Consider the following 22,377-nt stretch of genomic DNA (forward strand, 5'->3'; position numbering starts at 1 on the left):
CACTCTGCCTCTGCTTCCTGAGTGCGGGGATTAGAAGTGTCCACCACCATGCCTGGCTAGCTTTTTAAATTTTATATAAAATTTATAAATTTTATATAAATTTATATTTATTATAAATACTTATAATATTATAAATATTCGTCTGAAGAGTGTCCTGGCTGTCCTGGAATTTGCTCTGTAGACCAGGCTGACCTTGAACTCAGACATCTGCCTGCCTCTGCCTCCTGAGTGCTGGGATTAAAGACAGAGGCAGGACACTCACCTTGCACACTCCATCCTTGGCCACACAGAATGTCTAGAGCGATAGAGTGTCACCAGCTCAGTTCAGCATCACACAGTTCACAGCTCACAGATCCCAGTGCTCTGACGGGACTTAGATGCCTTGGCAGACACGGGGTTGTCCGAGGAGACTCTGGATCTCCAGAGACCTTTGACAGACATTGGCCTTTTGTCTGAGAGCACTTGGGGTGACACAGGACAGGGACCCTCGCGGAGCTGATCTTGTTTTTCCGCCCTGTGTTTTGTCATCAGTTTCACTGGATACCCTGGATGATCCACCGACGACTTCGGGTCACCAGACAGTAAGCGGCTGGTAGGTCTGCGAGGCCTGCTGCTCCTGTGAAAACCGTTCTTGCTTCGCTTGGAAGCATGGCATCTTTTTAAAAAAGATTCATTTATTTTATTTATATGAGTACACTGTAGCTGTCTTCAGACACACCAGAAGAGGGCATCAGATCCTACTATGGATGGTTGTGAGCCACCAAGTGGTTGCTGGGATTTGAACTCAGGACCTCCGGAAGAGCAGTCTTAACCGCTCAGCCATCTCTCTATCACCAGCCTCCAGATTTCCAATGTGTGGGACCCCAAAGGTCCTTCGGCCCTACTTTTCTGTCGTGTGTGTGTGTGTGTGTGTGTGTGTGTGTGTGTGTGTCCTCCCTCCCACATGTCTGTCTTGAGCTGTGGTGTGCAGCTCCAACCTTCCTAGTGTGTCTGGTCTCCCACCTGCTTCTAGACATCCTCAGTTCACTCCTCTCTTGATGTCTACATGTCCCATGACTCACTTGACGCCTGTGGCTTCGTGGCCTGGTAGAGAAAGTGCTCTCCAGGCCTGAAGGAGGGTGCGCCCATTGGTTCTTGGACACGGTCCAGGCTATGGACAGTGCTTCCCCCCTTGCCATTTGCAGGATTACGGTGTACTCCGGACATACATGCTGTGGTATGGTAGCAGAGGATTCCCTGAAGAGCTTCTTCAGTCACACGCTAACTCAGATTCTGACTTACAAGCCCGTGCTGAAAGGTAGGTTGCAGCGCTGTGGCCGCAGTCTGAGCATTTAGGTCTCTTCCCCTATGGCTGTGGTGGAACTCTCACAGAGATATCAGTGACCCTTGGGCAGGCTTGTGGCTGCCTGTTATAGGCTCCTGAGCGCTGGGACCTGGGGTGAAATGGAATGCTTTAGATCATAACACTATCCCAGAGTCTGGCATCCTTCTTGTCTAGAACCAGCATTCTTCTGATTCCGAGGAATGACCTCAGCTAACAGAAGGAAATGGTCGTGTCAACCGTACTTGAAAAAAACTAAAACAGTTGACATTGAAGCTTTTAAAAAACATGGTATTTTGTTTGTTTGTTTGGTTAGGTTTGGGGTTTTGTTTGTTTGTTTGTTTTTGTTTTTTTGAGTCAGGGTTTCTCTGTGTAGCCCTGGCTGTCCTGAAACTCACTCTGTAGACCAGGCTGGCCTTGAACTCAGATATCCGCGTGCTTCTGCCTCCCAAGTGCTGGGATTACAGACGTGCACCACCGCTTCCCGGCTGTTTTTTGTTTTGTTAATAAACACTGACTTGAAGTTTTTTGTGCTTCCTCCCAGTGTGCGATGCCATTCAAATGCAGAAAGAGTGGAGCTTTGCAAAGACCCGGCATCTGCTCACGGATCTGTGCTGCAGGGTGAGCGTGCGGTGGACCCACTCCGTGCAGAGGGATTCCGGGTGTAAGACTGGGTCAGACCGGCTCCCGTGGGCACCGCCTGTGTGAGAAGGTTCTGGCGTCTCCAGCGAGACAAGTGTCCTCACTGGGACTGAGCTGAGGATCAGGAGCCTGAAATTGTCCTTGCGCAGAGCCTTTCCTTCTCAGATGGAGAATTCTCCCAGCCACTGCTGACCACTGCAGAGAGGAGAAATACGGCAGCCACGGCTGAGGCCCCTCCTGGAGTCTGTCCTTCCCTGGTGTTGGAGCGGAGGGGCGAGACGGAGCAGAAGCTGGTCTCTGTCTGGCAGTGGTATACGTGGGTTTTGAAAGGAACTGGGGCTGTAATTCCAGGTTTTGGTGACGCTGGGTCCAGAGGAGTCCGTCGGCCGTTTGCAGGAAGTTCTGGAGATGCAGGAGGTTAACTGGAAACATGTGCTCTCCTGTGTGTCCACACTGGTTGTCTGCTTTCCTGAAGCACAGCAGCTGGTTAAAGGTGTGTGTTCACGCGAGCCCCCCTCCTGTCTTGCCGTCAAGCATGCGCACGTGTGATTTGCACACAAATGTGAGTCGCATCCCACATAGTAGAGGCTGAGCGCAAGACTGAGGCTCGTCACCGCTAAGAACTTAATAGAACCCTGTCTGCATGTTTGTCTGTTGATGTGAGTGCTACTTCTGTGAGACTGAGGTGTGTGCGTGCTCTCGCACGCACGCACGCACGCATGCACACACACTCACACACACACACACACGAGGTGACTGACTGTTGCCGTGTAAGAGTCCAGTTCAGACGCTCAGTCGCCAGCAAAGTTCTCGTTCTGAGTGACCTACCCTCACCTGCACCCATTGTGTCCTCATCTCACAGATTGGGTGGCCTCTATGATGTCCCGGGCCTTTGAGAGCTACCACCTGGACAGCATGGTCACCGCGTTCCTGATTGTGCGCCAGGCGACTCTGGAAGGGCCCTATGTATTCCCATCCTATGCAGATTGGTTCAAGGTGAGTTACCTGGGAAGCGGGTTAGTCTGGCTTTGGTTGGGGGGTGGGGGGAACTGCCGGCAGAGGAGATCAGTGTGGCAAGCTTGGCCAAGGCAGAGCCTCTCGTGTTTCTGGAAGCTGTCTGCTATGCCCTGCGTCCTCAGGGGTCACCTCTTGGGTGGAATCTCCTTTTCTGGAACTTTCCTAAGCTGGGAGACTGTTGAGCAAGAGTAGGAGCGATTCGTTGTGTCAAATACGCTGCTCCTCTTTTTCCCGAAGGTTCTGAGGTGTGCACCTCGTCCTTACACGAACCCTATTTATACATCTATTTTTTGCCTTTGGCCGCAACCCCTGCGTTTGGCCGCGTGATGCTCCTGAGCCTGAGAGTTGTCAGGTTTACCGTGCGAGGGCTTTGAAAGTACAGATCTCAGGCCAGCCCAGGCCTGCTGAGGCTGTGCTCCTAAGGTGAAGTCTGCAGGGAGATGCTTGGCCAGCTGGTGTGGAAACAGGTTTAGGCCAGTGTGTGTGTGTGAGGGGAGGGGGCAGGGAATGAAAGGAGTTTTTTGTTTTTTGGGTTTTTTTTTTGTTGTTTTTTTTTGAGACAGGATTTCTCTGTGTAACCTTAACTGTCCTGGAACTCACTCTGTAGACCAGGCTGACTTCAAACTCACAGATCTGGACAGCAAATGCTCTTATTTGCTGAGCTATCTCTTTAGTGCCACTTTTTAATCGTTTAATTTTAAAACTATTTTTTGATGTGTATGAGCGTTTTAGTTGCATGTGTATCTATGCGGTGTGAGATACAGTGTGTGCTTTAGTTGCATGTGTATCTATGCGCCTGTGTGTGCTCGGTGCAGTGAGGCCAGGAGAGGGCTTTGGGTTCCCTGGGGCCACCATGTGGGTGCTGAGTATTGAACCGGGGTCCTCTGGAAGAGCAACCAATGCTCTTAACCTCTGAGTCATTTCTCCAGCCATACCTTCTTATTTACCTTCTAAAATCAACTCCATCAGGATATAATTTAGGGCTGGGGGAAGATTCAGTGGGTAAAATTCCTGCTGTGCAAATACATAGACCCCACATTCAAAAGCCCAAAGCCAAGTAAAGTCAATAGTACACACCTCCACAGGACACACCTTCACAGTACACACCTCCACAGCAACACACACCTCTACAGGACACACCTCCATGGTACACACCTCCACAGGACACACCTCCACAGGGCACACCCCCACAGGACACACCTCCACGGTACACACCTCCACGGTACACACCTCCACAGCAGGACACACCTCCACAGGACACACCTCCACAGCAGGACACACCTCCACAGGACACACCTCCACAGGGCACACACCCACGGGACACACCTCCACAGGGCACACCCCCACAGGACACACCTCCACAGGGCACACACCCACGGGACACACCTCCACAGGGCACACCCCCACAGGACACACCTCCACGATATACACCTCCACAGCAGGACACACCTCCACAGGGCACACCCCACAGGACACACCTCCCCGGGACACACTCCCACAGGACACACCTCCACAGGGCACACACCCACAGCACACATACCCACAGCAGCACGCACCTCTAGCCCAGCACTCCTACAGTGAGGTAGGAGCCAGTGACACAACCCCTAGAAGCTCACAGGACTGCTAGCCCAGCATACACTGGTGACAAAAGACCCTATCTCAAATGGAGCATGGGACCTATGAATAAAATTTTTTTGAAGATATAATTTATAAGCCAGGCATAATCCCAGCACTTGGGAGGCATAGGCAAGCAGATTAATTTCAAGGGCAGAGTAGTCTATATGTTGAGAGTTCTAGGCCAAGTAGGGCTATATTGTGAGTCCTTGTCTAAAAAGGAGGCGGAGGGGTGGGAGAGGAAGAAGAGGAGGAAGAGAGAAAAGGAAAAATAACTGATTTGTTTCCGTCGCCGTTTTTATTTATTCTGGGCCGGTGGGTTCACATGTAGCAGAGTCCATATGGACTCAGTTACGTCCTAGCATGTGGGACCCAGGGCAGCAGGCTGGCCCCTTCACTGGCTCGTTCAAAAGAAGATGTCATTTAAAATGGACCCAGCTTACCTGTGTTGTTGGTTTCATTTTAGTTGACAATATTTAGTATTTGAGTGCCTGTTCTAATATTCTGAATTTTTATGTGTGTCTGTCTGTCTGTCTGTGCATAAACTACACATGCACATAAGTGATAATCTGATGGAGGTCAGAGGACAGCTCTTGGAAGTCCTTCCTGTTTACCAATCTTGAGGCAGGTAGATCTGGGGGAGGGGAGCCTAAAATTGAGGTGGAGTAAATTCTTACACAACAGCCAACTTAATTCAGAGCATCAGACAGTTTATACTCTGAGGGTTAATAAAGGTCACCTGAGCCAAGCTGTCCACAGGGACAAGCTGCCAACACAGACAAGGCAGGGACATGTTTTTCCATAGAGGCGAATAAACAAGTAACCGTGGCCAGCTGTAATGGATAACTAAAGTAAACTCAGTCCTATTTGCTACTGGGAGGGGCAGGGACGTGCATGCCAAGAACAAGTCCGTGGTTCTGAAGAAACAGAGGTCACAAGACGCTTGTCTTTTTCTTGGAGTTTTGTCCCAAGCACTCAGAATCTTCACACCGATTCACTAGGACAAATTTCCAGCCTTTGCCGCCACCTGTGTGATCGCAGGGTGTCTGGCCTGTGTACCAGTGCCCTCCCCAATTGAGTCATCTTGATGCCCTGATCTGTGTTTTTAAGTCAGAATCAACTATGTTGCTGGGCTCTCTAACCACCTCTTTCTTTTTTAAAGAATTATTTATTTTATAAGTACACTGCAGCTGTCTTCAGAAACACAAGAGGGCATCAGATCCCATTACAGATGGTTGTGAGCCACCATGTGGTTGCTGGGAATTGAACTCAGGACCTCTGGAAGAGCAGTCAGTGCTCTTAACTGCTGAGCCATCTCTTCAGCCCTACATATTTTTTTTAAAACTATTAATGCTAAAGCGATGGCTCAGCCGCTGAGAACACTGGCCGTTTTTCCAGAGGTCCTGAGTTCAAGCCTCAGCACCCATGCAGTGGCTCACAGTGTGTAGTGGGATCGGATGTTCTTTCTGGTATGCAGGCAAAGCACCCTGTACATACAATATAGATAGATCTTAAAAAATAATAAATGTAAGCTGAAATGTGATGACATATGCCTTTGAGGCCAGCATCCAGATGGCAGAGTAGGTCAGTGTCCTGAGTTTGAGGCTACATGGTGAATTCCACGTTAGCCAGAAGTGAGAACTTGTTACACATTTATATAATCACAACAAACCAACAGAACCCTACTAATTTGGTTGCTAGTTTAGCTCAGCAGTGTTGTACTGTGTCATAGTCTTTAGTTAGATGTAACTTTATTTAATTTAAAAAATAATTTTGGGGAGTGGGGGGCTAGAAAAGGGGAAATCATTTGAAATGTAAATAAATTATATTGAATTAAAAAAATTTAAAAAAAATGAAAAAAATAAAATAATTTTATTATGTTGTGTGTAGGGGTGTTTCCCCTCCCCCACATGTATATGTGTACACTGTGATATTTTAAAAATGATATTTGATGTGTGTGATTGTGTCTGTCTGCATAAGTTGTACGTGCGCATATGCTTCCAGAAGCCAGAAGCCATTGGGCCCCCAGAACTGACGTTCCAGGTAATCTTGAGCCACCGTGTGGGTGCTGGGAACTGAACCTAGGTCGTGAGCAAGAGGAGCAAGTGCTGTCAACAGCTGAGCCATCTCTTCAGCCCCAGAACAGAACCGTCCTGTCCCAGGGTGTCAATGACTTCTGTGACCCCAGATCTAGGCGTGTGTCCCTTTGGCTCTCTGTAGCTATTCAAGCAGGCACAGAACACAGCTGGGAGCTGAGTGGCTACGAGCCGCCTTGAGCAGACTCAGCTCTGTCTCAGTCGGGATGGAGGGGTGCCGAGCTGAATTTCTTGCATGTAGCAGACAGTTGGTGTCTCCGACCTCAGAGACAGGGTGTGAAACAATTCACTTTGGGGTTTCTTTGGTTGGTTTTGGTTATTTGAAACAAGGTTTCTCTGTGTAGCCCTGGCTGTCCTGGAACTCACTCTGTGGAACTCCAGCCTGGCCTCGAACTCAGGGTTCCACCTGCTTGCTGGGATTAAAGAGGTGCGTCACCACTGTCTGCCTGAGTGGTGTTTCAGAATCTGCAGTTTAACATGCAAAAGAATTGTGTGATATTGGCAAAATGTGGCCTGCATAGCAGAGGTTTGAGAGGCTGAGGGGTAGGGTGGGCAGTTTCCTCATGTGCACGCTCATGTATGATACATGTGCACGCTCATGTATGATAAACTCCGTTATGATTGATTTGTTCTGCATGCTCCAGCCCTGTCCCCACAGAACAGGCTACCTCAGGCTTGACCCTTGTTTCCTGACTTCAGTGTCTTTGGTTGGGGTCAGGGGGCAGCTGTTTGGGCCTTTTCCCTTGGCTGTCTACCATGGGGTGACATTTCTGGTTTCGGTGAGTTTGGAGGTCGAAATAAATGTGTTCAGGAGCGTCTCAAGCCAATGAAACGGACATGTTTCCTAAGAGCTCTGTGTTCCTGATAATCACGGGATCTTATACTTACTATTTCTGTTTGGTTTTGTTTTCTTATTGTTTCTGAGACAGAGTCTCAGGTAGCCCAGGTTGGCCTCACACACACCGTATTGTTGAGAATAAGCTTCCATTCTCAGTCCGTCCGTCTCCACCGAGAGCTGGGGCTTCTTTTATACCACGCCTGCTTTTTAGAAGTTGCTGGGGATTGAACTTGGGACATTGTGCATGCTAGTCAAACACTCCACCAGCTAAGCTGTATCTGCACCAGCTGGGCTGTATCTGCACCAGCTGGGCTGTATCTGCACCAGCTGGGCTGTATCTGCACCAGCTGGGCTGTATCTCACCAGCTGGCCTGTATCTGCACCAGCTGGCCTGTATCTCACCAGCTGGCCTGTATCTGCACCAGCTGGGCTGTATCTCACCAGCTGGGCTGTATCTCACCAGCTGGGCTGTATCTGTACCAGCTGGGCTGTATCTGCACCAGCTGGGCTGTATCTGCACCAGCTGGGCTGTATCTCACCAGCTGGGCTGTATCTGCACCAGCTGGCCTGTATCTCACCAGCTGGCCTGTATCTGCACCAGCTGGGCTGTATCTCACCAGCTGGGCTGTATCTGTACCAGCTGGGCTGTATCTGCACCAGCTGGGCTGTATCTCACCAGCTGGGCTGTATCTCACCAGCTGGCCTGTATCTGCACCAGCTGGCCTGTATCTGCACCAGCTGGCCTGTATCTGCACCCTCTTTTTGTCAGTGTTGTCTTGAGACAGGGTTTAGTTCACGTTTAGTTCAGTCTGCCCTGGAACTCACCATGCACCCTAGTAGCACGCCTCCTGCCTCAGCCTTCCGAGTACTGGAATCTCAGGCCCGAGCCACAACATCCTGTCCAGAGAAACTTTTTGCACAGCAAATAGTGTGACTTCTTTAATAAACTTGGCTCATCCTGGGTACATTTTAAAGTCTCAGAACCAAAGTTTCTTCTCTTTTTTTTCAGCAGCAATTTTGTGTCTGGGTAGATGTAGCTGCTGCGTTCTTGTTGGCTAGCACAGTGCAGAGTGGGCACCTAAGGCCCCAGGGCTCATGAACTCACGTCGCTCTTCCTCCCCCTCTCCCTCTCCCTCCCCTCCCCCTTCCCCTCTCCCTCTCTCTTTCCCTCTCCATCCCTCCATTCCTCTCCCCCTCCCTCTCTCCCTCTCCCTCTCCGTTCCTCTCCCCCTCCCCTCTTCTCTCCAGGAGTCCTTTGGGAGCTCACATGGCTACCACAGCTCCAGCAAGAAAACATTGGTCTTCCTCTTCAAATTCCTGTCGGAGCTCGTGCCCTGGGAAGCCCCTCGGTACATGCAGGTGAGGAAGCAGCTGCACCTGAGGCTGTCTGCTTGTGATGTCCTCTCTAGCAGGGTCACCTCAGCCTCCTGCAGATCACACGGAGCCAGGGCTGGCTTCTGCCCTTCTTCACACAGTTCAGGCGATGCGCCGCGTTGTGTATGCTGAGCCAGCACAGGCACCTGGGAGTGCCCACACATCCAGCTCCGGGGAAGAGAGTGGATTCTACCAGTGTGCAATCATGCCCCATGGGCTCCCAGAAGGAGGAGCAGGTCCGGGTGGGGTCTGGGAGGACACTGGGGAGGAGGAGTGACTGGGGATCGGTGGATGGAGGAGGGCCTATTTTGTCTTAATAGAATGATAGGGTTTTATGGGGTCACGCTCTAGGCCCTAGAGAGGTGGCTCAGCAGTTTGTCCTTCTGAGGACCCCGGTTCAGTTCCCAGCGCCCACATGGCGGCTCACAGCTGGCTGTCACTCTACTTCCCTGGGAATCTAATGCTCTCTTCTGGCCTTTGCAGGCGCCAGGCAGACATGCATACATATTAAAAACATCTATACATATTAAATTTCCCCAAAAATAATCTTCATGGTCATTTCTTCCAAAATATTGGGGGTTTTTTTTGTTTTGTTTTTTTTGTTTTTCAATAAAAGGGGTTTGTGTAAGTTTACTGTTGAGATCTTTCTAACAAGTCTGTGATGCACTTTTTGAATCCCAGCGTTTGGGAGGCACAGGTAAGATTACCACAAGTGTGAGAGAGGTCGGCTCAGCACAGGCGTTCTGGGACAGCCTGGACTACTTTGTGAGACACTGTCTCAAAACAAGACGCAAAACAAATCTCGAAGCCGGAGATGGTGGCACAGTGCTGCAGTCCCAATATTTCAGAGTCAAAGGCTGGACGAGCATAAGTTTTATCTAGGCCGGGCCTCCACAGCAAGATGCTGTCTCATACTCCCAAAGGGTCTGGAGCTCAGCACAGTGGTATATGGTCTCAGCCACTCAAGACCTGGGCGTGAGACCACAGGAGCCCAGGAATTCAAATCCATGGTGAGGAGCAGTGAGACTCCATCTCAAACGAGGAGGAAGGCTTGGCAGTGTTACTCTTCTTCTTATCAGCTAACCCGGTCCCCCCACTTATTTTAGGGCTGGGTTTTTCTTTTCTTTTATTAAGTATTTTACTTATTTACATTTCAAATGTTATCCCCTTTCCTGGTTGACTCTCATCTTCTTATACACCATTGTTTGTGGCCAAGTTAACCATTCATTTTTTTAAATTTTATTTTATGTATATGAGTACACTGTTGCCGCTGGAGTTCAGACACACCAGAAGAGGGCATCGGATCCCATTACACCTTTTTGTGAGCCACTATGAGGTTGCTGGGAATTGAACTCAGGACTTCTGAAAGAGCAGTCAGTGCTCTTAACTGCTGAGCCATCTCTCCAGCCCCAAGTTAACTATTCTTTAAGGCTGTCAGGTGCTGGTATAGATAATGGAGCTGTGAGGACACTCTGGAGAAGAAGTGTGCATACACGTGCACGCAGGCACGCAGGCACGTACCATCACTGTGTCCTTTCTTGAGCTCCTCAGTGTCTCAGGCTTCAGCTCTGGGAAGTGGGAGGTTCAGACACCGAGCACCTTTCTTCCCACTCTCTGACGCTAACCAAAGATGCGTGGACTGTGAGGTCATTGTGCTGACCTGTGAGCAAATTCTTCCAGTGTTTCCTGTTGTTTTTGACGAATCCTTTTCTTCCTGTCTTCTGACCTCTCCTTGTGCTGTGGAGTATGACTCTTAGCCCTCATTGGACATGTTCTCGATTCCTAGCCTAGAGCTTGCTGTGTAGACAGAGCTGGCCTTGAACTTGACATGATCCTTTTGCCCTGCCTCCTGTGTGCTGGGCTGCAGGTGTGCATGTTACAACCAACTCCTTGTGAGTTGATGTAAGTAGTTACACATCTCATGCCTGCTGGCAACCATCCCTTAGCGTCAACACTGTGTCCCATTAGTACCACTCTGGTCCCAGGGAGCCGAGCGATGCTCTCCCGAAGCCTGACACTGCTGTGCTGGGTTCTCTTGTAGGTGCACATTTTCCACCCACCCCTGGTGCCGAGCAAGTACCACTCCCTCCTCACAGACTACGTCTCCTTGGCCAAGACGAGGCTTGCTGATCTCAAGGCAAGTCTGCCCCCAGCCCAGCCCTGCCCGGACACACCCAGTGGCCACCTTTGGGCTCACCCGCTTATTTACCCCTCTGAAGGTCTCCCTGGAGAACGTGGGACTCTACGAGGATTTGTCCACCCCTGGGGACATTGCTGAGGTAACGGACATTGCTTCTGGTTGACCCATGGTCTTTGGTCCCCTTGCCTCGGGGCTTGAGTGTGCTGGCCCTCAACATCCTCCGCTTGGTCATCTCTAGTGTAGCTGCATTGCCTGTTTCCTCAGAGTGTTCCGTTTGTACCGTCCATTGGCGTCTGACAACGCAGGGGAGAGTGACTGTGTCCAGAGACAGGCCTGAGCTGCAGTGAACACTCTTCTGGAATTTTTTAGTTTACATTTTTTTAGTTTAGTTTAATTTAGTTTATGTTATTTATTTAAAAAGATTTATGTATTGTTATATATGAGTACACTGTAGCTGTCTTCAGACACACCAGAAGAGGGCATTAGATCTCATTACAGATGGTTGTGAGCCAACATGTGGTTGCTGGGAATTGAACTCAGGACCTTTGGAAGAGCAGTCAGTGTTCTTAACCAATGGGCCATCTCTCCGGCCCCAACATTTAATAATTTTTTTAAATCTCAAAGTTAAACCTCTGTTCTGGCCTACAACACCTCAACCTTCCACCTTCCCTCCTTCTCTCCTGGAAGAGAGGGGGAAGGAGAGTGGGGGAGGAGAGGGAGGCAGAGGCTTGAGCAAGTGCAGTTGGGGGGAGGACGTCACTGGCTTTCGGGACGGAGCTGGCCCTAGGGCTCACATGAGTCCAAACAGCAGGGCCTGGGGATTCTGGGAATGTTCCAGGCTGAGCAGCGTCCATCTCACCCTTTACCTCTACAGGAAAACATGTTGGTGTAAGGGTTTTTTTCTGCTTGTTTACTCGCTTTCAAATCTTCTTTCTTTCTCTCTCCCTCCCTGTGTGGAAGTAGCGTGAGAGCCAAGCTGTCCAGGACGTTACGAAGGCCATCATGGTGTTTGAACAAACTGGGAAGATCCCAATGCCTGTCCTGGAGGCCAGGTAGGAACGGGCTACAGGGAGCACCTGCCGGCCATAGCACATTCAGAGTCGGGGAGCACCTGCCAGCCACAGCACAGTGTCAGATGCAGGGAGCACCTGCCGGCCACAGGACAGTGTCAGATGCAGGGAGCACCTGCCGGCCACAGGACAGTGTCAGATGCAGGGAGCACCTGCCGGCCACAGCACAGTGTCAGATGCAGGGAGCACCTGCCGGCCACAGCACAGTGTCAGATGCAGGGAGCACCTGCCGGCCACAGCACAGTATCAGATGCAGGGAGCACCTGCCGGCCACAGGACAGTGTCAGATGCAGGGAGCACCTGCCGGCCACAGCACAGTGTCAGATGCAGGGAGCACCTGCCGGCCACAGCACAGTGTCAGATGCAGGGAGCACCTGCCGGCCACAGCACAGTATCAGATGCAGGGAGCACCTGCCGGCCACAGGACAGTGTCAGATGCAGGGAGCACCTGCCAGCCACAGCACAGTGTCAGATGCAGGGAGCACCTGCCGGCCACAGCACAGTGTCAGATGCAGGGAGCACCTGCCGGCCACAGCACAGTATCAGATGCAGGGAGCACCTGCCGGCCACAGGACAGTGTCAGATGCAGGGAGCACCTGTCAGCCACAGCACAGTGTCAGATGCAGGGAGCACCTGCCACCCACAGCACAGTGTCAGATGCAGGGAGCACCTGCCACCCACAGCACAGTGTCAGATGCAGGGAGCACCTGCCACCCACAGCACAGTGTCAGATGCAGGGAGCACCTGCCACCCACAGCACAGTCAGACGCAGGGAGCACCTGCCGGCCACAGCACATTCAGAGTCGGGGAGCACCTGCCGGCCACAGCATGTTCAGACATGGCCATGCTGACACTAATATACTGGGAGTCTTGAAGTCAGTCCCCTTTTGGTCTCAAGGTCACATGGGAATGGAGGGTCAGATTCTATCATGGGAGACAGGTCGGTGTGGATGCTGTGTCTAAGATGAGGTCTGAGGTACCATAGAGTGAGGGCAGGCCTATGTCTAATTTTGGTCTGAAATTCTATGTAGAACAGGCTGGCTTTGAACTCACTGCCTGCCTGCCTCTGTCTCCTAAGATTAAAGGCACGTGTCTCCACATCAAGCCCCTGTTCACATCTGCGATAGCACCAGGCACCCTCAATATTTGAAGCAGGCAATAGATGGTACCTATTTGCAGCCATGTGGGAATAAAGGATTATTGACCCACGGGTTAGCCATGGATTTGTTTTGTTTTGTTTTGTTTGTTGTTGTTGTTGTTTTTCGAGACAAGGTTTCTCTGTGTGGTCCTGGCTGTCCTAGAACTCACTCTGTAGACTAGGCTGGCCTCGAACTCAGAAATCCACCTGCCTCTGCCTCCCACGTGCTGGGATTATAGGCGTGCGCCACCAGGCCCAGCTTAGTCACGGATTTTTACTTGGTGCTTCTGGGGTGACCAGTGTGGACGCGGGCTGGGGGACAGGGCAGCTTTATTGATTCGTTGTGAGCCCTGAACATCTTGCATTGGGATTGCTGTCAGTGTTGGTGACCTGAGCCTGACTCACCACCAAGGTCACCTCCAAACAGAAACTTCATGGTGGCCCCATTGAAACCCTCGTGGCCTTAGAACAGTGAAGACGAAAAAACAAATATCTTAAAAACATCGATCAAGACCAGATGTGGTGGCGCACACCTTTAATGCTGGCACTTGAGACCGAGGCAGGAGGATCTCTGTGAGTTTCAGGCCAGCCAGCACTGCTGAAATATTGAGATATTGTCTCAATAAAACAAACCAAAACAAAACCCACACAATGAGTGTTAAGGCCTGGCCAGGCCTGGCGACACCCACTTAAAATCTCAGTGCCTGAGACGTGGCTACAGGTAGAACAGGAACTCAGGATTTTGTCACATTAGTGTGTTTGAGGCCAACGGGGCTACATAAGATTCTGCCTTACAAAATGAAATGAGTCAAAACAGAGGGGAAACCCTTGGGATGTGAAGGGCGCGGAGGGAGAAGCCTCTCCTGTATTGGTCATAGTGTGTCTGCCTGTCTCCACCACAGCATATTCAGGAGGCCATACTACCTGTCACACTTCCTCCCCGCACTGCTCGCACCAAGAGTGGTGAGTACATCTCAGCTTCCGCCATGGCATGACCAGGCATCCGTTCCCTGCCTCCACTCACAGAACTGTTCTCCCACAGCTCCCGGAGGTTCCTGACTCCCGCGTGGCCTTTATAGAGACCCTGAAGAGGTAAGCGAGATCTTCCTCAGGGGCTGCTCTGTGTCCAGTGGGCTTTTGGTAGGTTTGGTTGTGTGGTTGGGTAGTTGTTTTTTGGTTTTTCAAGACAGGGTTTCTCCATGTAGCCCTGGCTGTCCTGGACTCGATTTGTAGACCAGGCTAGCCTCAAACTCAGAGATCCACTTGCCTCTGCCTCCCTAGCTCTGGGATTAAAGGTGTGCGCCACCACTGCCTGGCTTTTCCAATGGATGTTAATAGGACAAAGAATTTCAGTTCTTTTATGTTGTTGTTGTTTTGTTTTTTGTTTTTTAGATTTGGTTTTTTCGAGACAGGGATTCTCTGTGTAGCCCTGGCTGTCCTGGAACTCACTCTGTAGACCAGGCTGGCCTCGAACTCAGAAATCCGCCTGCCTCTGCCTCTCAGAGTGCTGGGATTACTGGTGTGCGCCACCACTGCCCAGCAAAAGTTCTGTTTTTTAAAAAAAACAAGCCAGGCAGTGAGTTCCAGGACAGCCAGGGCTACAGAGAAACCCTGTCTCGAAAAAAACCAATACATACATACATACATACATACATACATACATACATACATACACACACACACACACACACACACACACACACACACACGCACACACACGCACGCACATGAATGAATGTTGTTAAGAAGGGCTGCTGCATGCCACCTGAATATTTTAATGATTTTTAAAATCCTGGATATAATTGGTCTTCTGACTAATAAATGGCTAAGGGTATAGCTCCGTGGTAGATTGCTTGCCTCGTGGGTTCATTCCCAGCACCGAAAAAAGGAATAAACCACAAAACAATACAGTGTACACTGTTGTGATGACTTTGGAGACTACACACTGTCACAGCTGATGGTGACGTTGTTTTCTTTTTCTCCAGAGCAGATAAAATTCCCTCATCCTTATACGACGCCTACCGCAAAGCCTGTGCCACTGCTGAGGAGAAGCGGCCTGAAAGTAAGGCTCTTGGTCGCCTTCAGTTCCTGTCCTTTCCATTTCTGGGACATGCTGGTCACCTGCATCGGTCCTCGGTGGACAGATTTCTCTCACCCAGGTGCAGCAGGCCTGTGACTTTGCCTGACCCTGGTACCTGGGGACCAAACATAGGCCTATTGCCTCGGAGGGCTTGAGAGTTAGCCATGCCCCTGCCTTCAGGAAGTGTGGCATGAGTTAGTCATGCTCCTGCCTTCAGGTAGCATGGCGCACAGCCCGCTCCAGATTGCTGTCTCCATGTACAGTTCAGGGCCCACAGCATCCTGCAGTCAAGCGTGGTTATTTTCTGACTCGGCAGTTTGCTTGGTAGTAGGTTGCAGGGCTTTTTATTTTGTATGTGCGTGTGTTATTGCCTGTTGTATGTCTGTGTGTTGTGTGTATGCCTGGCATCTGCAGAGGCCAGGAGTGGGGTCAGATCTCCAGTACAGACAGCGGTGAGCCGCCACATGGAATCAAACCCAGCAGTTAGGACTCTTAACCACGGAGACATCTAACCAACCCTGGGCTGGATCTTTGTACCTATGAGAACAATGATGGAACTGGTTGGCCCTGGGAAGCCGCGAGCCAGCATTCCTGCCAAATGGGGCTGGCATGTCCTACCCGCTCCATTCCTCGGCGCCATGTGGTTGTGACAGCTTTGAGAGCGGCATCAGGAGAAGGAGAAGTTCAAGTTTGGTCTTTGCAGCTTAAACTATTTATTAATGTACTTACGGTAAACAGCGTCTTTTGTTTCCTAGGCTGGCCTTGAACCACTGGGCTTCCTGCCTCTGGCTGCCAAGGGCTGGGATCACAGGCATGTGCCACCGTCCCCAGTTTTATGTGTAGTACTGGTATGGAGCCCAGGGCTTTGTGCATGCCGGCAAGCAGTCCACCAACTGAGTCACAAGTTCCCTCTTTATTTATTTATTTGTTTGTTTGTTTGTTTTTCGAGAGAGGGTTTCTCTGTGTAGCCCTGGCTGTCCTGGAACTCACTCTGTAGACAAGTTCCCTCTTTGTTTATTTATTTATTTATTTATTTGGTTTTTTTTCGAGAGAGGGTTTCTCTGTGTAGCCCTGGCTGTCCTGGAACTCACTCTGTAGACCAGGCTGGCCTCGAACTCAGAAATATGCCTGCCTCTGCCTTCCGAGTGCTGGGATTACTGCGTGCGCCACCACTGCCCGGCCTCTCTTTACATTTTTTTGTTATCAATCAATAGCAATCAATTTGATATTGATTATACAAAATACCAGCTTTCATTATAACATTTCGTACATGTAGAATGTACTTTGGTCATGTATGACAATGCACTGACATACATGTGGCATGTATCCTAATTACTCTTCTGTCTCCCTCTCTCTGCTTAGTCTCCTCTTCCTAAAACTTAAGAAAACATGTATAGTGCATGTTCATTGTTCAGAGTAACGGATTTCATTAGAGCATTTGCACGTATGTTTTCCTCTTAGATTTATCCCATTCTCTTGCCTGTTCTTTGACTGGATTGTTTCTCTTTTTGTGTGTAAATGGAGTTCTTCATAGATTCTGGATATTAACTCCCTATTACATGAATAACAGACACAGGACAGTCGGGGCTACACAGAGAAACCTTGTCTCAAACCAAAAAACCAAACCAAAACAAAACAAAAACTCAACTGGGTTTTTGTTTTGTTTTCAAGACAGGGTTTCTCTGTGTAGCTCCAGCTGTCCTAGAACACACTCTGTAGACCAGGCTGGCCTCGGACTCAGAAATCAGCCTGTCTCTGCCTCCCAAGTGCTGGGATTAAAGGTGTGTGCCACCACTGCCGGACTGTATATGTGTGTGTGTTTGATGTCCTCAGAGGCCAGAGGGGGCATCAGATTCCCAGGGACTGGAGACACAGATGGTTGTGAGCCACAGTCCTTGTTGGTATTCAGAACTGGGTTCTCTGGAAGCACAAGCACCGTCCCTGAGCCACCTCTCCAGGCTCCCTCTCTTCTCTTTGTGTGTTGCTAGGAATTAAACCCAGTGTCTTGAACATTATAGGCACATGCTCCATCTTGAATGACATCTCCTGTTTCAATTCAATGTTTTTATTTTTGATATTATATGTAATTTCCACCATCATCAAAGAGAAGACCTCTCAGAAACTGCCCACTCTCTACACCATGCGGTGCACATCTGAGGTACACAGCTGTGGTGCTCACTCAGCAGTGGTGCTCACTCAGCAGGGGTGCTCACTCAGCTGTGGTGCTCACACATCTGCGGTGTTCACACATCTGCGGTGCTCACTCAACTGTGGTGCTCACTCAGCAGTGGTGCTCACACATCTGTGGTGCTCACTCAGCTGTGGTGCTCACTCAGCAGGGGTGCTCACTCAGCTGTGGTGCTCACACATCTGCGGTGCTCACTCAGCTGTGGTGCTCGCTCAGCAGTGGTGCTCACACATCTGTGGTGCTCACTCAGCAGTGGTGCTCACTCAGCAGTGGTGCTCACTCAGCTGTGATGCTCACTCAGCAGTGGTGCTCACTCAGCTGTGGTGCTCACTCAGCAGTGGTGCTCACACATCTGTGGTGCTCACTCAGCAGTGGTGCTCACTCAGCAGTGGTGCTCACACATCTGTGGTGCTCACTCAGCAGTGGTGCTCACTCAGCAGTGGTGCCCAGCAGCATTTCCCCAAGCATACAAGCTTTTTATATTTATAATAATGTCATTGAGTGTGATTCCCATTTGGCTCAATCTTTAAAACATCCCTCCCTGGTTCAGATGCCACCTCGGCTCAAAGGACAGGACCTGACAGTGCTGAAGAACCCCTGGGACTGCTCACAGCAGCACTTGAAGAACTCAGAGCTTTAATGACAGACCCTACTCAATATAGCGGTAAGAAGCAGGGATGAGGTAGCGGGTGGTGGTGTTTGTGCTCTGGGTGCCTGCGTGCCGCCTGGCGACAGAGGCTGGCCTGTCAGTCCTGGAGCTCAGCATTCAGTGGATGAACCTGCCCAAAGATCAGACTAAGTGGGGGTTCAGAGTGATGGGGTGACGGCCTCTGTGCCATCACACACCCTGGACAGGGCCAGAGAGGTGGGGATGCTGTCACGGTGCTTGGAGCTGGGAGATGCCTCAGCAGCTTCTCGCCTGCCTCCAGGCACCATTTCCTCACAGCACACAGCCACGCCCACCACCACACACATCCACGCCCACCACCACACATCCACGCCCACCACCACACACATCCACGCCCACCACCACACACATAACTAAAGGTTGTTGGGAATGAAACCAACCTGAGTCCTTCCTTGTGTAAGGACCCACATCCCAACCCAAAATCTGTTTTCATGTAGAGACCTGACTTTACTGTGGATTGATTTTACAGAGGCCAAGACAGCCTTCCAGAGAAGCACTGATAGCTTTGTTGAGGCTGCAGGTCCTTTAAACACCCTTCTTCAGGCCAGGGGTACAGACGCCAGAGCACAGTCTCCTAGGCTACTGTGTAACCCGTGGTGCTGTGTGTGGCCTTGTGTGTCTGTGTGGGATCCTGTTGTGTAGCCGAGGCTGGCCTGAGTTTTGGAGCGCAGTGTTCTTCCTGCCTCAGCCTCCCCATTCACCACCACATCCAGCCGAGAAAGGAGCATTTGTGGGGCACTAGGAAGAGCGCCAGTGCTCAGCACAAGGTCGCCAGGTCAGCTCTGACAGAGCAACGGAAGTTGGCATGCAGGAGTGAGTCTCAGGCCTCTGCACAACCCTCGGTCTCCTGGGTCTCTGAGGCTCTGTGCTTAGGCAAGGGCTAGCATCACACCTCAGGCTGCGACTGCTGCTGTGTGGCCTCCCTTCCATTCAGAGCAGCCTCACGTGGGCTGTGACAGCTTGGCCAGTGCTCCGTGGCATCCCAGGAGGCCTTGCCGGCACTTCTTCACACCATTCCTCCATGCCTTACATAACTGCGTTCTGTTTGCAGTTATATCTGCTCAGCTGGCTGTGGTTTCTGAAAGACTAAATGCTGTTCTGGGACACAGTAACCATGATGGCAGCCTCCGGAAAGCAAAGGTTCAGCTTGATGTCCGTTCTTCCGCACTCCAGAGACAGGAGCAGGAGGTATGTCCATGAGGCCACAGGACATAGCTGTTGGCTAGATTATATAAAAGGTGTGTGGTGCGGTGTTGAGCACACGGGCACTGACAGTGCCGCTGTTGTCAGCCCCATCGGTCTGCTTGTGGCTGAAGTCATCTTAATTCCACTTTGTAGCTCAGGCTTTGTATCTCTACATTCCAAGTGTGGGGTTATGGTACTCTGGGCTGGGGTTACTGGTGTATACTGGGAGTATAGGCGGGCTGGGGTTACAGGCGTGTTAGAATTACAGGCGTGCTGGTGTTACTGGTGTGCTGGGAGTACAGGTGTCCTGGGATTATAGGTGTGATCCACCACCTTGTTGCATTTTAAAGTAGCCTGTGTGACAAAAACTGTTATAGCATCAGAACCTGTAATGCTTACTCTTCTGTCCTGTCCAGTCAGTGTTCTCCTCTCTTCCACGAGGCATCTTCTCTAGCTTGTGTGGTTACACAGTATACGGGTCCAGTCCCATGATTTGGTCCCAACTTGCATTGTAACTTCCTTTCTAAAGGCAAGTCGGCAGCCTGAACTTGATCTCCGTTTCCCATGAGGTGGTAGCAGTGAACTGGCTCCTGACAGCTCTTGCCTCTGCACACACGCGCACACACACGCATGCACACTACCTATTCACAACACAAAATAAATAAAAATCATGTGCGGCCTTTGCTGCTGCCTGCTTCCTGTCGCTCTCAGAGGTGAAGCCTCACCATGATGTGTCTCCTCCAGGTTGTGGATCTCCTGCTCACAGCCTTCTGTCAGAACCTAATGGCGGCCTCTAGCTTTGTGCCCCCAGAGAGGTAAGGGGGATTTGCATCTGTCCTGAGGTACTGGGACCACAGGGTGAGCTCCGTTCCCAAGATGGATGAGGAGGCTGAGCTTGTCAGATAGGGCTGCCATTGACGATCGATGTTCTGTGTTCTGTAAAGACCACTGTTGGGTGGAGCCCTGGCCCTTCACAGGCCCAGACCAGTTGTGGAGGCAGTGTCCAGGGCTCTAACCTGCCCCTGATGTGTCTCCACATCTGCAGGCAGAGCCCCTGGGCCGTCCTTTTTGTGAGGACCCTCTGTGGACACATGCTTCTCCCTGCGATGCTCACACGGCTCTGGCAGCTGCTCAGTCACCAGGTCAGTGCCCCAGTCCTGCGGGTCATTTCCCGCATCCTGCGAGTCATTTCCCACGTCCTGAGTCCTTCGTGTCACTTCCCAAGGCTGCGCAGAGCCTATGCTGCTGCCTGCTGCTCTTCTGTGGTTTGGCGCCATCTAGCTAGGGGACAGCCTGTGGGTAACTTTGTCCTTATTTCAGGGCCCAAGCCTGAGCGCCCCTCACATACTGGGCGTGGCTGCTCTTGCGGTCCACCTGGGTGAGTGCAGCTCCATGCTTCCAGAGGTGGATCCAGGTGTTCTTGCTCCTGCTGGCAGCCTTGGTGTCCCCGACTTCTTAAGCAGCCTCCTGACCTGCTGCACGAGGGACTCTCTGCTCTTCTGCATGAAGTAAGCCATCCCCAAGTCTCCCAGCAGTCATCTTCCCCTCTTAAAAAGTGACAGATACTCAGCAAGTAAATTATGAGAGGTCACAGGCTGGATGGGTGGCTCAGTGGTTAGGGACACTGGCTGTTCTTCCAGAGGACCTGGGTTTTATTGCAGCCCCACATGGTAGCTCACATCTGTTCCCAACTCCAGTAGAAGAAAGTCTGACTCCCATCTAAAGAGGGAAGAACAGGTCACTTTCTGCTGACACAAGGGCTCCCAAGGTCCAACAAGAGGAAAGAGCAGGACGTGAAATTCTGCTAAGGTTGCTGCTTAGGAGGGGCGCGTAAGAAGAGGCAATGGAGGCGGGCGTGGTGGCGCACGCCTGTAATCCAGGCACTTGGGAGGCAGAGGCAGGCGGATCTCTTGAGTACGAGGCCATTGTCTCTGGTTGCTTGGTATGGGTTAGCCTCACTCCGCCCTGACACTCATGGTCTCCTTGGCATGGGCATGAGGCTGCCCAGGCATGGGTGGAGATGCCGGCTCAGCACCATTCTTGCCTCAGTCTCCCTCTCCTTCTCGCTGCTTCCATCGTTGTAGTCCCCGAGTTCTAGCTTTGGTCTGTGTCATCGTTTCCTCCTGCACACAGCGTTGTAACTGGTTGTGTCTGCTAGGGACCAGGCTGTCCCGCTGTACTGGAGCAGATGCTGTTTTCTCTTAAGACATGGAACGTGCTTTCTCTGTAACTCTTCAGACTTACACAGGAAAACAAAACAAAATCCCACAAGCGGTGCTCACCTGAGCAGCTCCTTCCTGGCCGTGCCTTTCAGTGAACGACCAAGGCCAGTCAGGGTGCATGTCGCTCCTCCTGAGACTTGGAGTGGCCCTTCACACACACCAAGGAAGCGTGCCTTTGCTCACACAAGCAGTGTGTGTGTTGTGTGACTGCCTTCAGTGTGGATGTGAGTTCTTTAAATTCTTTTTTTTTCCCCAAGATTTATTTATTTATTTTATATATGAAAGTACACTGTAGCTGTCTTCAGACACTCCAGAAGAGGGCATCTGATCCCTTTACAGATGGTTATGAGCCACTATATGGTTTCTGGGATTTGAACTCAGGACCTCTGGAAGAGCGGTCAGTGCTCTTAACCACTGGACCATCCCTCCCGCCCAGATGTGAGTTCTTGGAGGCAGCCTCTCCCTCTCAGGAGGCACTGAGCCTGGAAGCAAGGTGGTCCACCATCCCTCAGATCATGGAGTGATCTCAGGCCCTGTCGTGTAGGATGCCCACACTGAGGTTGGTTCATTGAACTCAGTTTCCTTTCCCTTCCCTACAGATTCTGCACAGCAGCCATTTCTTACTGTTTATGCAAGTTCCCTGCGCAGCGCCCTGCCTCCCTGCACGGCTGTTTGTCTCCAGGTCTGATCAAAAAGGTGTGCCTTTCAGATTCCTGCTCGTGATGTGGCCGTCTCTGGCTTCCGTGGCTTGCTTGTGTTTAGCT

General features: G+C 50.9%; 1 protein-coding gene across 5 annotated transcripts in view; it reads left to right on the plus strand.

Annotated features, from left to right (window-relative positions):
• The window catches only part of Fanca (FA complementation group A), a 53,064-nt gene that overhangs the window by 12,124 nt on the left and 18,563 nt on the right, over positions 1-22,377 (plus strand). For all 5 annotated transcript variants that reach the window (XM_052167199.1, XM_052167202.1, XM_052167201.1 and 2 more), the window contains exons 10-27: positions 532-592; positions 1,185-1,297; positions 1,866-1,942; positions 2,315-2,456; positions 2,826-2,959; positions 8,777-8,887; positions 10,944-11,039; positions 11,122-11,181; positions 12,006-12,094; positions 14,153-14,213; positions 14,293-14,342; positions 15,236-15,312; positions 18,069-18,182; positions 19,258-19,394; positions 20,136-20,206; positions 20,437-20,533; positions 20,712-20,899; positions 22,213-22,309. In XM_052167199.1, coding sequence (XP_052023159.1) covers positions 532-592; positions 1,185-1,297; positions 1,866-1,942; positions 2,315-2,456; positions 2,826-2,959; positions 8,777-8,887; positions 10,944-11,039; positions 11,122-11,181; positions 12,006-12,094; positions 14,153-14,213; positions 14,293-14,342; positions 15,236-15,312; positions 18,069-18,182; positions 19,258-19,394; positions 20,136-20,206; positions 20,437-20,533; positions 20,712-20,899; positions 22,213-22,309 — 1,775 coding nt within the window. The remainder of the gene's footprint in view (positions 1-531; positions 593-1,184; positions 1,298-1,865; positions 1,943-2,314; positions 2,457-2,825; positions 2,960-8,776; positions 8,888-10,943; positions 11,040-11,121; positions 11,182-12,005; positions 12,095-14,152; positions 14,214-14,292; positions 14,343-15,235; positions 15,313-18,068; positions 18,183-19,257; positions 19,395-20,135; positions 20,207-20,436; positions 20,534-20,711; positions 20,900-22,212; positions 22,310-22,377) is intronic.

Source organism: Apodemus sylvaticus, chromosome 21, assembly GCF_947179515.1.
Source record: "Apodemus sylvaticus chromosome 21, mApoSyl1.1, whole genome shotgun sequence".
Classification (NCBI taxonomy): domain Eukaryota; kingdom Metazoa; phylum Chordata; class Mammalia; order Rodentia; family Muridae; genus Apodemus; species Apodemus sylvaticus.